Source organism: Halichondria panicea, chromosome 11 (assembly GCF_963675165.1).
Source record: "Halichondria panicea chromosome 11, odHalPani1.1, whole genome shotgun sequence".
Taxonomy (NCBI): domain Eukaryota; kingdom Metazoa; phylum Porifera; class Demospongiae; order Suberitida; family Halichondriidae; genus Halichondria; species Halichondria panicea.
Window position 1 is genome coordinate 2,641,575 of NC_087387.1, and position 16,938 is coordinate 2,658,512.

At 40.8% G+C, this 16,938-nt stretch overlaps 2 protein-coding genes across 2 annotated transcripts; one reads left to right on the forward strand and one right to left on the reverse strand.

The window, feature by feature from the left end:
• The first annotated feature begins 2,115 nt into the window (after positions 1-2,115).
• On the forward strand, positions 2,116-11,456 carry LOC135344388 (cytoplasmic dynein 2 intermediate chain 1-like). The gene is made up of 18 exons (XM_064541591.1): positions 2,116-2,447; positions 2,532-2,638; positions 3,110-3,579; positions 3,735-3,847; positions 4,339-4,740; positions 4,989-5,102; positions 5,390-5,501; positions 5,851-5,945; positions 6,257-6,380; positions 6,650-6,827; positions 6,972-7,147; positions 8,486-8,621; positions 9,056-9,257; positions 9,824-9,893; positions 10,125-10,229; positions 10,464-10,581; positions 10,831-10,884; positions 11,185-11,456. Exons 1-18 carry the CDS (start codon positions 2,430-2,432, stop codon positions 11,384-11,386), a joined length of 2,796 nt encoding a protein of 931 aa, XP_064397661.1. The 5' UTR covers positions 2,116-2,429; the 3' UTR covers positions 11,387-11,456.
• Positions 11,457-13,019: 1,563 nt separating this feature from the next.
• LOC135344391 (uncharacterized) lies at positions 13,020-15,368 on the reverse strand. The gene has a single exon (XM_064541594.1). The coding sequence runs from the start codon at positions 14,511-14,513 to the stop codon at positions 13,149-13,151; it is 1,365 nt and encodes a 454-aa protein (XP_064397664.1). The 5' UTR covers positions 14,514-15,368; the 3' UTR covers positions 13,020-13,148.
• Between the last annotated feature and the right edge of the window lie 1,570 nt (positions 15,369-16,938).

A 16,938-nucleotide genomic window follows, 5' to 3' on the forward strand; every position in this document is an offset into this window, starting at 1 on the left:
AATAGCTAGACGCTGTTTAGGAAGTTTCTACGATTTAGAAGCCCAAAGGGCTGGTTGTAGTATCCCGAGCGTAGTGAGGGTTCTATTAGCTCTGAGGGCTTCTAATCATCATGAAACTTCCTAAACAGTGTTAAATCATAGCAACTGTGAGTCTCTATCCAATCAGATTTGTCTAATTTTTTTTATACATGATTGTCTAAGTGAAGTGCATGATTGTCTAATTAAGTAAAAGCAAGGGCGTATAAAAGAAGAGAGGGCATGCAACTCCTATATGAGCAGAGTTCAAACGTGGGCGGATGAATGTGCATGACTGTGCATGAAATGAAATTTCTATTTTTAGCACTTCATGCAAATGCACACATTCCTCCGCCCACGTTTGAACTCTGCTAGCTATGTATACTGATAGTGGAGTTGCATGCCCTCTCTTCTTTTATACGCCCTTGGTAAAAGTATACATGATTTTCTAAGTTGCATGGATAGAACACTTCCTCTAACCAATCAGATTGCAGCAAACATGAGGCAAATGTTAACTTTCTTTGTCTAGAAGAAAATTATACTCCGAGTCGCTTGTATTTTCTTCTTCACACAAACACACAAACATGGTGATGCAGCAGTCTTTGCTCCTCCGGTAAAAAAACTGTACTACTATAGCACTCTCCAATTGGAGATGTAAGTCGAGTCAAAATACTTGTCAAGTATAACTTTCAAGTTGGTATATGTACAGCAAGGAGAAATTATAAGGCAATTGGAGATGTAAGTCGAGTCAAAATACTTGTCAAGTATAACTTTCAAGTTGGTATATGTACAGCAAGGAGAAATTATAAGGATTGGGTTTCCAGTGATGACAAGTGCCTACAGAAAGCGACTATACGTTTTACCCAGGATTACATATCGAGACATATACAATGAAGTAATTCGTTATCATTCCCAAAAATGTTAGGAGGACAAGCCACCCAATAAGCCGAGTAGATTCCAAGAACTGCCTACTTTGGCACTTGTTGGCCAATGCAAGTATCCTCGAAAAAGATATGAAAACGATTGAGATTATATTATAGTGGGTAATCGGTTAGGGCTCTAGAGAATATAGGCTAACGGTTTCCGGCTAAGGTTTGGAACTTTGTCACAACATCTATATAAATAGTTGGTTCGATGTTGCTTGCATATATCTACACATCCTCCGCAGTGCTCAAAATTGTAGTGCTGTTTCAGTTAGGGAGAGATTGGAGAGATCTTACGGCTAAAATTACACGGAGTAAGCTTGAATAAATTTTCTAACTGAAAAATTTGTCTAGAAATACGGAGATATTGATGTTACACACATTTTTTTTACGATCACTCCCGTTTCCACCTAAATGGATTTCCCACAATAGAATAATGTTGTAATGGTATCAGCACAAATGTTCCAATCTTGAGATACATGTACAACTATAATTATACTCACACATTATTTTGTCTACTCTCCAGACGGCATGGATGCACTGTATCTATTGAGGATAAGGAAAACTATCTTCGCAATGTCACCGCAGAGTATGAAACGAAAGAAATATGCAAATAGAGATAAAAAAAACTGGCTCGTAAATGTGCGGATTTAGAAGTTAGCCTCAATGATGAGCAACACAATGAAATGTGTTAGAAAAGCTAAGCTCAGATGGAGCTGCTGACATAGAAAAGTCCTTAGCAGAATAGCTCCCAACACAGATAAGAGTCACACTCAACGTAAGCAAATGCGAGTTTGAGAAGAGCAAATTGAAATTCCTCGGTCATGTGATAGATGCTGGTGGGATTCGAGCAGACCCAGACAAAACATCAGCTATTCGGAATATGGTACCCCCCACCACCAATGTATCTGAGCTACGACGCTTCATGGGGATGGCAAATCAAATAGGAAAGGTTTCAAGCAAACTACATTGTAGCAGAAATTTCCCAACCACTTTGATTGCTACTTAGCAAACGAACAGCCTGGATGTGGGGACATGACCAAGAGAAAGCCTTTCAAGACCGACAATTTTGGCACTCTATAATCCACTTTCATCCCCTCTTTTTTGTTTTCGATAAGCTGCAGATCAACTTGGTCAATCAAAACCAACCATGCACTCTAGCTCTGTAGACATCAAAATAATTAACTGACACCTTTTATAATCAGTCACTTGCTGTTGAGTTGAGGGAGTTGGGGATGAGCCGGTAGAGCAGCAGGTAGAGAGCGTGTAGAGCTGGTGAGAATAATAGTTGAGACACGGCAGAGCTCGTAGCATGGTAATGGTAACAGACTCACGGTGCAAAAGCATGGCAAAAAGTGATGACGACCCGCAAATCTGCCTAGACTCTTTTTCAGGTCTAAGAAGGTCGATTATTTCCTAATCTCAATCTGTTTTTGTTTGGGCCTGGGCATCTAGTTGCTCAGAGTAACCGGCTGGCTGGAAGTTATCAAAATGTCCTCTGGAAGGAAGGTGGGTTTGGTATAGGTAGGTTTGTCTCAGAGCCTGTCTGTTTTGTAGCTGATAAAGCCGTGGTTCATGTGCTCTCTACTGCAGAAAGAGAAGAGTAAAAATGATACTTGGGGAGAGCAGGAGCTAGCCAGGTACATTGGAGGGGGAAAGGATGCAGCTAAAAAGAAACTAACATCTACAGATCCCTATGGGTGAGTCCAATAACTAACTTGTCAATATGTACTTAGATCTAGATGTAGGCCTACTAACTTTAGTAGCTTTAAATAGTGGAACAAAATGGAGAACCCAGTTTCTGTCCAATGAAATGGTCATGATAAAAATTCATATCAACAAAGTTGCATATTAGAGGGTGGGTGGTTTTAGATTTTGGGAAGGTGTGTCCTGAATCATGACAAGGCCCCAGGGGTATGCTTGTTGCTTACCGTACTTCTAAGGGGCCGCTTTTTAATACGTTCGAGGCTAGTGTATGCAAAACAAGAAATAGCATTATGTGGTGATTTATAGGAGAAATCTCCAGGTGGCGCCTTATTAGAAGGGGGTGTCTTTTAGGGAAATGGGGTCTTGTCAGTTGTAGAGCAAGGGTTCTAGTTAACTACTGTGTACATAATTATGTAGGCCCATGTAATCATTCTCATATGATAATTATTAAGCTCTTCTTGCAGCTCACAGAAGGGGAACCCTAGAGCTAAAGCAGGTGGTACCTCGTCAAAGGACCTGACTAAGACCACTAGACATACGGGCAAATCAGACCTTAAGAAAACAAACTCTAGTGAGGCCAAACCTAGCACTGAGACTAGTGGTAGACGAGAGACAAAACCTTCTGGAGGTCAAAGTACAGGGAAACACGAAGGTGACAAACGACGAACAAAGGATCTCAAGCATGGTGAAAAAAAAGACCCCAAATTACAGGGAAGATCAACACTGAAAGAGTCAAGTTCCAGGCGCATTTCTGAGAAAGATAGAGGCCATCAAAGTGACTCTAAGAGCAGCAGAGAGAAGCATAGTGGGTCAAAGACAACTGAGAAAAGACGTAGCGATAATCCTAAGCCTGAAAGGTCTAGGGATGAAAAGAAGACAAGTATTGCAGTAAATAAAGAGGAGCTCAAGCAAAAGGACCGTGCTCCACTACCATGTATGACGTAAAACATACAAATGTTTTCCCTTGACTATGACGATTTCGAAAGCCTTTGTAATTAATTAATTATTATGCTTAATACATATTAATTATTATACATAATTATTTACTATGTCCATCTTATACATACACACTTTTATTATTACTTTCAGCAACAGAAAAGCAAAAAGAAAGTAGTGCTAATGAGAGGGGCAGCCCCCAGCCCATGCTGGAAGTGCTGGAAGACCTGGGGAATGAGGACTATCAGTATGACGAGGAGTTCGAAGTGAGTATAATGTGTACAATGTACATGTAGCTCATTATTGGAGTCTACCGTAGCGAGCATCAAACACACATGTATGTAATAATGCGAACCTTGCTTGTTGCTAATGGGGTGCCCCGAAACAACCATGAGGGTTCAGCAAATTGGGCATGGCCCGACCTTCTGTTAGGACGGGATGTATTGCAAGCTTATCTGGGACTTGTTTTGGAAGTATAACCAACCACGTGAAAAATGCTGCAATCTGATACGGCGCCTCTATAGTGGTGGCAGAACAATCCAAGATAAGTTTGCAACCCGACCTTCCCTCCTAACGGAAGGCTGAAGTGTTGACTAATGGATGTCGCATCATAACTTAGGATTTTGATATCATATCGTTTACTGAGTGTGAGATTAAATTGGCTACAGTGTAAAGCCAAAATAGTGGCTATTAATTTTCCTATTAGGGTAATTATAATTAATACGAGGTGGGATTTATTCGCTCCCACTTTCTGCAGCCTGACTACGATGATGACTTTGATGAGGTGGCTGAGGAGGACTTTGATGATGACGGCTTTGATGATGATGATGATGATGACAACAATCCTAGCTCACTTTCCGAGGACAATGGGGAGGTACCTGCCACACCCACCAATGCTAATGTGGGCATGTCATCTACCGATTCTAAAGCCGTTGTGATGAAGGCCATGGACCTTGTAGAAATAATGCAAGCAATGGATGCAGAAAATCAAATGGTGGAGGACTCTTCATCGCAGCCTCGACCACAGTCACGTAGTGACAGGGTTATTAGTGGGCGTGGTGTACGAGCTTCCCCTAGTCACAAGTTTGTGGATTTTTCGTATGCTCAGACGAGAGAGGTCAATCAGGAGGTGTCGAAGAAGACCAGGAAGAGGGGGCAGGTGAGTAAAGTCAAAGCACTACTCTTGATACAGTGCACTCTTTGGAGTATACTGAACCTGCACTATTTGAGTACCTACTATCCAAACCCAATTAATATCTCGATGCTGTGTGATTGTGAATGTTGCGTGCTATGTTAATCCTAATATTGCATATTGTACATAACGAGAACATGTGTCACGTACAATCTCCACTGACGACTGTGTCTGACTTTTGTTTCGCAATCCATCGAGCCTTTGTGTATTTGCAGGAGCTCCTGTCGTTGATAGAACTAGACATTACAGCCTATGACATGTTTGACCTCCCACCTCTCTCTGAGTATGAGGTCTACGTGAAGAAGTTTGGAGCTGATGACGCCAGACAGGTGGGCAAGTACATTACATGTATCACTAGAGCCTGTTGATTGGTGCTCTGAAACAGTAGAACCTTATGGTACTAAGTGCTGAAAATCATCAGCACAACATTGGTACATATAATTATAATAATTATACTACACCTAGGTCAACATTCTCTTTCTTTTTACAAGTGTACTTGCCTAGGATACATGTATACAGATTGAAATCTTCATTATAGAGTGCTCGTGGTAATGGTCGATAATTATTTTCCATGTATGCCAATGCTCACACACATCCCATTCTCCCCTCCCCTCAGGCCTCAATGCAGACTGGTGAAGACAATGTGGAGAGTGAGGTCCAGACAGAGGGAGTGATTATAGAGGAGCGATGGACACAATGCCCACCAGAAGACCTCAGGGGATATGGAGGTTAGTTCAGTATATGCCTCACTCTATGTATGCCGACTTTTGCTCATAATTATAGTATCAATATAGAGGCCTGGGTAGGAGGATAGCTCATAATGTGTATGTGCGGAAGATTGTTTGTAGAGAATGCCTATATACAACATGAAACCAGTAGGATCAGGCAATGGAAGGCAACTGGGCTACACAAGAACTTACTAATCAATCTATGTTTGTCCTTCCTACCCTCATGTAAAGTACTGTAATTATGTAAGGCTCCAAGTTCACTGGCAAATTAAAATTTACATTAACTGTGTAAAATGAACATGTACACGTCTATCTGATCTGCTCGTGTTCAAATTGTGTTTTTTTGCAGGACCTTCCCTGAGCAGTGATGATGGTGTGTTGGAGGCTGGGGTGCGTGGAGAGAGTGCTATCAGACTGACCTCGTTCCTCAGCAGGGCAGGACAGGTTTGTATTTAGCATACATGTACCGGTAGTTGCATACATGTACTGTATCTATGCTCTATACACACAATAGAACACACCAAGCCTTGATAGAGATACGTAAGTCATCATCAGTGACTTTCCAATGCTGTAATGTTGAGAACTGTTGCATGCACATACATGTGTACATTATTTTAATGTACATGCTATAATGTAGCTTACGTGGCACAACACTGAAATGTAACAATTTATTCTGTTAACTGTATAATTTACTAGCAAACGTACATGTATATCACACTGTACAATGTAAGTATGTCGATCCTGTGCCTACCCAGGTGTGCAGTGTTTTGCTTGAGGAGAATCTGCTCTATACTGGAGGGTCCTCATTCCAATCAACCCAGTCCCAGTTCCCATTCTGCTCCAGCTCTCTTACCATACAGTCACCTTCCTACTTGTCAGGTATATGTACATGTATGTTGCCTAGCAACTACATTTTTAATTGGCAAATACATGGTTGGATTAGAAACTTTTTTCGTATTTCGTTGGGTCTTATATAAAGTATCAACTCATGAATTGTGTATGCGTACCGGTCAGCTGAAAGTTAAATGTAACAAAACCTTAACGCGTCGCAATAACAAAATTCTAACGTAGCAATCCGCGTGCATAACGAGTAGTGTACAATTTATAATTGTGGTATTTGTAATTTACAATGTCATTGATTTCCTCAGATTGCTCAGTAACCAGTATCAGCCATAGCCCGTCCCAGCCACACCTCTTCCTAGCCACCTATGCCCCCACTGACCAAGTCTTGTTTGGCAACAAAAGGGAATCCCCTGGCCACATCCTCTTGGGCAACGAGGGGGTGGTTCTACTGTGGAGCAATAGGGAGGCAAGCAGGCCACAAATGTACGTTAACTTAATACGTGTACATGTAACCATAATTATTATGTACTCGCTTTTGTCCTGCAAATTTGTTTTAAAACATAATTATTGCTACCCTATAAACAAGCCACCCCAAGTATCGATTGTCTCTCTGCCCTCCTTTCTCAGGGTTCTGGTGTGTCAGTCTCGACCCACCTGCACATGTTTCAGTCCCCACAAGTCGTCGCTGGCGTTCGCGGGGCTCAGTGATGGCTCAGTGGTGCTATGGGACCTGAGAGAGCCAGCTGCCATGCATCGGAGAGACGGGGAGGACCCTGTCATAAGAGTTCCCACCTTCAGTACTGGTGAGTGGAAGGGCTATTTATGTGTGTATATGAGAGCCACTGAGAACCATTTTACTATAAATTATATTCTTCAGTTTTTAGGGTGCATAATAATAATTATAGGTTCGTGTATCCTTAGCAGTAGATGTAGTTGTTGTGTTATTTAAATGCGTGTATGCTGCATGTCGGTCTTTGTACTGCATGTTCAATCTAAAGCACGTACACCATCGCATGCTGGTCATATTTACACAGTACATGTATGTGTGCATGCTTCCGGATCAATTATTTGAGGCATGTACAATGTGCGTAACAGGTTAATCTGGATATTAAGTGTGACAATTGTTATGCCTCGAGGCGTAGCCGCACGAGGGATACGGTAAAGCTGACTATGTGTGTGTCTGTAACTGCTCAACGGTTGCCATGCGACGAAAACTAACAGCTACTATAGGCTTCTAGCCACGTTCTCTTGGATTTTAATTCGTGGATTAGCAAACTAAAGCTTCTTTCTCGAGTTATGGCTAGTTTGACTCACATTGAAGGCTGTTGCAGTCTCTTCAGAATCTTTCATAGCATCACCTGTTCGCACAAACTTTCTATTCAACTTATGAGTTAGCCTTGCACTAAAGCGCTAGTTTTTTGTTAGCTACAACAGTCAGAAAGAGCTGCTAAAGAAGCTAGCTATTTTAGTGGCCATTACTGAACTTGCAGACACACCCCTTATTCCTGGATGTAATGCGCATGTGCGCTCAATACCACGTTTGTAAGAGAATCCATTTTGAACCCCAGATCTTGGCAGCATCAATTTTCTTCTTTGTTGAGGCCCTGGTAAGCCACAAACCAACCTTTTCTGATAACTCTTTTTAGACTGCTTGTTATAGATACTACTTTCTGTGATTGAATTCTGTCTTTCTTATCTCACAGACTACCACCTTTTCTGATAACTCTTTTTAGACTGCTTGTTATAGATACTACTTTCTGTGATTGAATTCTGTCTTTCTTATCTCACAGACTACTGCTTTGACAAAGATTTGTTCCCACTGTTTGGCTACAGGCCATTTAAGACGATCAGTATGCACTATTAATTGTGGACACCCCTTTCTTGTCATCAAAGCATATTGCAAATTATTTACCTCTTCTATAACACTCTAATACTTTTGAGTGAAAGCAAAAACATGGCAAGAGGCATTAGCAAGCGCACGCTTGCAACACTCGTTGTACATGTACTTCTGATTTTGTAATTTAAAGAAGTACATGTAACCAACCATTAATGTGTACATGTTACATTGTATAGCAAGATTAGCTCTATACATAAGCTTACAAACAACTAACGATTTCATACATGTATTTTGTTCTCTCCAGCTGGTATTCCGTTACTGGACAATCACAACTCTCCCGTGGTCTCGGTCACCCCGATCTCTGCACCTTCTCACACCCTCCTCTCTCAAGAGGACAGCTCCACCACTGGACTCTCCTTCCAACTGGCAACTCTTGACAGGTACATGCATGTATAATTATGGGCTGCTGAAGCTGAAATACTGCTGTGTTCAATGTAGGACAGTTTTTACTGGCGTGTACTGGTATACTGTGCCGCATAGTGCTAATAAGACATGAATTAGTATCGTTAGATGTGTCGGCCACAAAGTGTAAAGACTCATGTATAACTGTTGGGAACTATTATGCACATGGCTTATATGTACACCAAAATCCACTGAATAGAGAATGAGCAACCTAATACATGTACAACAAAACTCCCACAAATCTGATTAGCTTACGAGAGCTGGGCACAACTCAGGTTAATAACATACATGTATTATAAGCACTAAGAAAAAACTTGCCAATAGATTGTTATGTCAGTGTCGGTAGGGTGTAAGCAGTATTAAATTAGAATGAATACGTACATGTCAGTCAGCTTTACAATTCTCCATTCAGTTCTGGTGGTCTGCACCTGTGGGTGGTGGTGGAGGTGTTTTCACCAGACCCACACGGCTCTGACTCTGACCTGGGTCTGGTCCCTCGGGGACGGGTCAAGCTGGTCAAGAGTTCCACTCTGGATGTGACTAGTGGTACACCGGCCCACTGTCTCCAGTTTAGGCCCGGAGACACCAACCACCTCTATGTAGGCTCTGACATGGTGAGTATAGCCTCAAGCTGTTAGCTACGCTGTTGGTATGGCACTGTTATTGTACATGCATGCATGTATTACAACCTAAGTTAAGTACACAGTATAACTATTATACACTGTCAAATGTAGGTAAAGTTAATTGGGGTATATAGGGGTGGGTATTACGTCATGCACTTTCATGTACACTTCTTGGTTAGATGTATAGGCCAGTTGATTTACCGAACTATTGCCATACCGACATTTTCACGGGTGTAATAATTCGCTATTTGGCTTGAGAGCCCTCAGAAGATACGTTCGTGGTTTTATCACAGATCAATGGCAGGAAACCACACCCACCAACAAGCTTTCCATGTACTAACGTATAAAATAACTGATGCCTTTCGTGTTAACTGCTCTGCCCTCAAAAAATGCAAAATTTTACACAGCGCGAGGCATTTAGAAGTAAAACACGAATGGTCCCAGAGCCACTACGTAAACTTCAGTGTAAAACATTAAGTGAACCATGCACTTTCGTTACTAATCACTCTCTTTTATCTATGCTCACACGCACACCCGCACATAACACACACACCCAGGGATATATTCATCATTGTGCAAGATATGGCAGAAGACCGATTCCAAAGACACATGTTCCACATACTGAAAGTGAGTGTTGTGCTAGTAGTTTTAAAAAATGACTCGTAGGTTTTACTTTTTATTAGGAGTGGTTTAGGCTACATGTATTTACATGTACATTGTTGACTTTCCTTGGGCTTAATAATGGTTTCCTTCTGAACAATGGATTTACGATGGATACATACATGTATATGTATGCATGTTCAACAATAATTAGCTGTAGCGCTGTAATTGAATCAGTCTGTTAACCTCTGTATTCAGGTGGGTCATGTGATGTCCTCGCTCTCAGTTTCTGTCCATGGCAACCCGATCTCTTCTTAGCTGGCTACTCTGACGGAACCATCTCGCTCTGTCACATAAACAAAGGTACACGTATACAGACGAATGTACTCTATAATTATATACAATAAACACATGCAGTGACACGTATACATAATAATATTATCACTTCTGAAGCTTCATTAACCCATGGCCAGTTCAGCCACGTACATGTATACAATATTAACACGAAAATGTGGGCTAATTAAATGAAACACTGAACTTGGTACATGTACGTGTGCATGTAAAATGCAATGTCTACCCATATTCTTGCACCCCCAGTTCATCCGCTAGTCTCGTGGCCGTACTGTGTGGGTGGGCGTGTCTCCCAGCTCCAGTGGGTTACTCATAGACCTGGAGTGTTTCTGGTGCAGGACAACACCTCCACCATATACCTCTGGTGAGCTGAATTAATGGATTTGAACATGTATAGCAAGAGGGTTGCTTATAGCATAATAATACAATTACCCGAGCGTTATCAGTAGTCAAAATCTTTCAATTCTATATCGACCTTGAACAGTTTCAGTATGGGTCCGCAAACGTCAAAGTTGTGTTTTAATCGTGTGTTGTTTGTGTACAAAAGCATTTGTAAGCAAGAGTATGTACTACTCTTAGTATCACGTAAGTACAAGGTTCATCATGTTCGTAGGGATCTGTTGAAAAACGAGGCTGAACCTGTCTATAAACACACCCTGAAAGAAGTGTAAGCGAATACTACATGTACATATACACAGTTGTTCCCCCTCCCACTTACAGTGTGTAGGAATGTACACAAATCGCGATCGTGTTGTATGAAATCCTCATTATAAGTGTATATCCGTATAATTATACAAACATTACGGGTTTTGAATGTATATGCATGTATAAGGGCAATGATAGTTAATTTGGCTCGATCATGTTTCTCTTAACCAATGGTGATCAAAGCATAAGTACTGCATGACTGTCACAGTGTGTGTACGTATAATTATAACAATTAACTTGCTTATAAACCCCTATCTTGCAGGTGTGTGTGCCTCTCACTCAACCAGCCAAGCAGCATTTCGTCTCCTCCAACCATTACTCCCCCACACATCCACTACCCATCCACCCTCACAGTGGCGAGCACCAATGGCAGTGTAGTTATACATCAACTCAAAGACTCTGGTAACGCATCAAATAATGATAAACTTTTGACTTTTGACAACTATGTCAATAGTATATTCTAGATTCTAGCACTAGCTGTAAGTCTCAGTGTTCATATTATTTTTTGGGGCTGAATTGATGATTAATAAAGAAGGTTGCTTGATTTATTACAGGTATATAAACAGTGAGATTAAGCTTTGCCTTTTTCCGAGACGAGCGGACACGGTTAATATGATGTTTTGTAGAGGAATTGTACCGCTATGCAAAGTCATGGTAATAATTATGGGGATTTGACCGCTTTACAGTTATAATGTGTGCTACATGTATAATTATGCAATTAACTACAGTCGTGCATGTATAAGTCTTTACACACTGACTAAGTATATAACATGCTAAACATGTGAGTATGATTCTGAAGATAATTTTCTCCTTGTACGAACATAAAATGTTGCACCCATCTTCAAGTCGACTAAGTGGGCGTTTTCATGAGGCACATCACTGCATGCATACACTTGCATGCAGGCTCTACTAATTATAATCTATTATACTGAGTATACGTAACTTTTTAATACATGCATGTATATAGACTATAGACCTAGAATGAATTTTTCAAGTTGGACACAGATGTACATAATTACAGTATAGACTCACTATTCCTGCTCTCTGAAGTATACGGCCACCTCGATCATTATATCGGCCATACTTGGTTTTCAATGTAATTTTATACGTTTACAGTGGAACCTCCCATAACAGACCCTCCCACTAGAGGACAACCTCCATGCCGCCTCAAATTAACAGACTGACCAACCCCTCGCTATGCTACAGAAAACACAAAAACGTAAAGAAATGTGCTTATGAAACTCAAATCCAAGAAATAGAGTACTCTTCTATAGCTTTCACCACACTCGTGATGTCCATTAACAGGAGGCCTGGCCCCGCTTCAGCGTATACCGCACATGACCCACACTCAACCAGCCAAGCAGAATTTCGTCTCCTCCAACCATCACTCCCCCACACATCCAGTACACATCCATCCTCACAGTGGCGAGCACCAACGGCAGTGTATAGTCATTAACTCAAAGACTTTGGTAACGCATCAAATGATGTAAACTCTTGCAACTATGTCAATAGTATAGATTCTAGCACTACATGTATATAAGTCTCAGTGTTCATGTCAATGTTTTGGGCTAAATCACCTTGAATTGAAAACGGTTGCTTCATTTAATTTGTATATAAACAGTGGGATTACTTCTTCCGAGACGAGCGGACACGGTTAATGTGAAAAAATTGTACCACTTGGAAAATTACCCTATAGGTTTGACCAATATCATGGTAATAATTATGGGCATTCAATTTAGATCTACCGCTATAATGTGTGCTGTGAGACACCAAAAAAGATCACATGCAATTTTTTGAACATTTGAACTCTTTGTCTAGCTAATTATGATTTGCGTGAAAGCGCTCACAAATCTGAGCAAAATGCCCAATAAGATTTCTAGTGAAATGCGTGAAGACTTAATATACATAAGTACGTAGTACTGCATGGCTTCTCATGCAGGCTTTACTAATTATAACCTTATATAACTCATTAGCCTCGATTCCAGCCCGCTCTCAATTGAGAAAGTGAGAGGGGCTGGGATCGAGGCTAATAGCTCAATATAATTGCGATTATTGTACCTAGACCATGATCGAATGCATGCATGTGTTCAAGTTGGACAAAGACGTATATATATATAATTATCCAAGACTCAATACGTACTTGCTGAGGCCTATAAAAGTGGTATGCATGCAAGTATAAGTAATGTGCATTACCATCATCAAGTTCCATACAAATAGTTCGAATGTTTAGTCAGTTTCTTCCTCGAGTGGAATCAATTCTTCTGTTTCAAATTTCTCATAGTTTCTACCTTGCTTAAAAAAGCCATCAGAAATAATATCTGCTTTAATTCCACTTGGCTCCTGCTCCCCATCAAGACGATAAACACGCTGGGCTCTTCCGATGAATTGAGCAAATTTGACAGGAGAGTGAATGTTTGTGGCAATTGCAGCTACACTGATAGGTGGGTGGTCGAAACCCTCGAGCAGCATATGCACAATTATAATCAGAGTTAATTTTCCTGCCTTTAAATCGCAAATAACAGATTTCTGTTTAGGTTCGGACATTTCACTGTGAATCACTGAAGCTGTTAATGGTGAATAATTGTGGCTCCACTCTTCACAAATTTGCTTAGCATCGGCTATAGATGAAGCACATAAAATCGCCATATGTTTCGTGCCGCCTGGTAACGGTTGATCCCTGTTTTTTTCTTCCAGTCTCATCTTGATTTTCGGAAGCAACTCTTTTGCTTTTTGTAGAGATTCACTTGGCACATAACGTGAACCTACAATCTGGTCTAAATCTATTGGATTTGTATCACGAATAATTTCTTTCTCTACAGCATCTTTTCGACTCATATGATAAGCGAACCCAGTGCTGTCGATATCCTCGGTTATTTTTTTCTTGTCGGAACGAAATGGAGTTGCTGTGAAAAACACAACTTTTGCATGAGCTTCAAACCTGTTTATAATATCTTTCCATGTCTTAGAAGGAAGATGATGGGCTTCATCCACTATCACTACTGAGAACGAGTCTTCATCCAATTCACTCCAAGTGTAGATGTTTTCTCTCGACTTCGTATGACCTTTTTGGGAATTGACAAGACATATGTGATATAGGCATAAGGTGAAGGGTGCAATGTCATCAGCTGTATTGATGATATGGGCTCTGTAGTGGTACCTTTGTATTTTCTTCTTCTCATTGAATAGGCCTCTTTTCAATAGAAAAGAATTGCAAATGTCATCTCTAGGGACAAAATTATCAATTAGTTGCTTTAAGATCACTTTACCTGGTGCAATAACAAGGATGGGTTTGTTCAAATCGATACCTTGAAGTTTCTTGCTAGAAACATACTTCCCAAAGTAGTACGGCAAGCAGCATATCACTCCTGTCTTTCCAGAGCCAGTGGGCATCGAGACAATAGCTGTTTGGTTGGCTGTCGCAGGAGTAGAAAACCAGTTGATAACGCTTTCAAGAGCTTCAAGCTGGTGATCATAAAGTCTTCCTTTTTTCTCAAGACTTTTTACAATTTTTTGTCCATGCTTTTCAAGAAAAGGAGGTTCAGTTTCAGTTGAACTATCAGAATCAGTATTCTCATCAATTTTTGATGCCATAATTATAATATTCTTGCTGGCCACAAAATGTACAAAATGTACTCACTTTATATAACCAGGATAGCAGCATCACTATAGTAACCTACAACACTGGTACCACACGTCACATGACTAGCCAAAAGGATATTAACTCGTGCATGAATATCATCAAGACTGTTAACTTTGATAGTGGATACATGCAGTCCTTTTAGTAACACTTCAGAGAACAGCTCCATATACGCCAATGAAACTCATTTGAAAATGGTGTATCAAAGTGTCCGGGGGTTCTCATTTCGAGATACATTGTATATAACACTACACCCATGCAACAGTGACGGCTTGCGAGTCTACTAATTCAGATACTTTGCAGTTAATGTGGCATACAGTAATTAATGCATGTTTGCTTCTCTTCCCCACTGGCCTACCACACTGACACCACCATGCACCCCCTGTGATGACACTTGTTTGTGTATAATTATAGGGAAACTGGCTAAATAATTATATTGGGTCAATTAAGCGGAATAATACACCATTCTCAACGGAGTTTCATTGGCATATAATTATATGGAGCTGTTTTCTGAGGCTGTGCTGAAGGTCATTCAATGTAGTGTACGTAGTGGCTCTGGGACCATATCCGTGTATCTCTTCTAACTCCCGCAAAAGCCTGGGAAACTTATTGTGTCCAATGCATACATCTCAGAGCTACCCCCATTACTGAAATTCAGAATCACATGCCCTTTGATAGTAGGTATCGAATCTCGATTGTTGTGAAGTAGCTAGAGGTACACAGAGCGCTTTTTCATGCTTATATTCCTATAGTACCTACACAGCCAAAAATCCACGGGTCTGTTTCAGGCCGTTTGGTGAAAACGAGCGTATCAGGACGTAGCCCACCCACGTCCTGTGTACAAGCCGTTCTCACGGGGCTGTGTAACTAAATAGTGTCCTGTGTCCCAAATGGCCACAAGTATGAGATGAAAGTTGATGTTTAGCAGAACTGCTCGTGGACTTCTTACAGAGAGCAAAACAATTCTCATGAATTATTCATGTTTAGCCCTCGTGTTAAAAAGTAAGCCTCGATTAAAACCGGGAGATACACGGATGGTACTTCGAGGGTACTCTTCCGTTTCCAATCCCTCTTTACTCTATCTATGGTTAAATGTACTATTTTATGCATGCAGTCTATTAGCCTCCCTCACCATGCAGCCTTCAAGAGAAAATGCGGCCTGGGATCGAGGCTAGCTGTCTATGTAATAGCAGGAGCGCTCCTGGTAATGGTTGTACCATGGATATCAAGGATTTGTACTACCAGGGCACTGCCCTCAGTAGTACCAAGAGGTCATCCTAATGAACTCTTGGTAGTACAATAACAATATACACAGCAGATATCCACGTACAGGTAGCTTGTACTATGAACACCTATAGAAGTAGCCTCGATCCCAGGCCTCTCTTCGAGGAAGAGCACCTGGGATCGAGGCTACTTCTATAGGTGTTCATAAGTACAAGCTACCTGTACATGGATATCTGCTGTGTATTGTTATTGTACTACCAAGAGTTCATTAGGATGACCTTATTGAGGCCTTGTGAAGGAGGCTACTATAGAAGCTGTTATCTCCAACCCATTTACAACTGAGTAGTAGTAAACACTCTTTGATCCCTGCCTGTGCACATTACATGTATGTGTGCTGTGTGCTTGCACTTGACAAACCACATTTACAACTTCAAGCACCAGCACATTTTTTGCTTTCCACACATTTTTGTCTCATAAGTCTTTAAAAGAGAGGGTCCTTAAAGGGTAGAGGGTGGTAAAGACACTGTTTAGGAAGTTTCCTCAGGGCTTAGTAGAACCCTCACTACATTTGGGATATTAAAACCATGCAGCTTTGGGCTTCTAGATCACGTGCCGGGGAAACTTCCTAAACAGTGTCTACAGTGCATCGAGTAGAATACCCACAAAATTAATGTGTGAGTAGTTGTACTAAATATCTTATGATTGGAACATTTCTAAGAAAATCTGCTGATACTGCTGTGTAGGTAAATGAATAAGCTACAACATATCTAAAAATGTTTCCATGACAACATAAGGTGCGTTTGTGATGATTAAAAAAAACAGTAAGTTATAGTGGGTAATCGGTTAGGGAGAGAAAAGGCCAACAGTTTCCGGCTAAGGTTTGGAACTTTGTCACAACATCAGTTCTATTAGCAATCTCATGAAAGGTTCGATGTTGCATATTTACACATCTTCCGTAGTGCTTAGTTTTTAGTGCTGTTTTAGTGAGGGAAAGATTTGAAGAAGATCTTATGGCTAAGGTCCAAAAATTACACTGAGTAAAGAGCTTGAATAAATTGTCTAACTTTTGATAAGAAATACTGTTCCGGAGATAATTGATGTTACACACATTTTTTTTACGATCACCCCCGTTTCCACCTTAAAAATGGCCTGGAT

Excerpts from the sequence above, each read along its gene's own strand:
- LOC135344388 (XM_064541591.1), top strand. Across the intron at positions 3,580-3,734 it reads GGACCGTGCTCCACTACCAT|CAACAGAAAAGCAAAAAGAA; the intron begins GTATGACGTAAA and ends TATTACTTTCAG. Across the intron at positions 5,946-6,256 it reads TCCTCAGCAGGGCAGGACAG|GTGTGCAGTGTTTTGCTTGA; the intron begins GTTTGTATTTAG and ends GTGCCTACCCAG.
- LOC135344391 (XM_064541594.1), bottom strand. The coding sequence starts at position 14,513 with ATGGCATCAAAAATTGATGAGAATACTGATTCTGATAGTTCAACTGAA.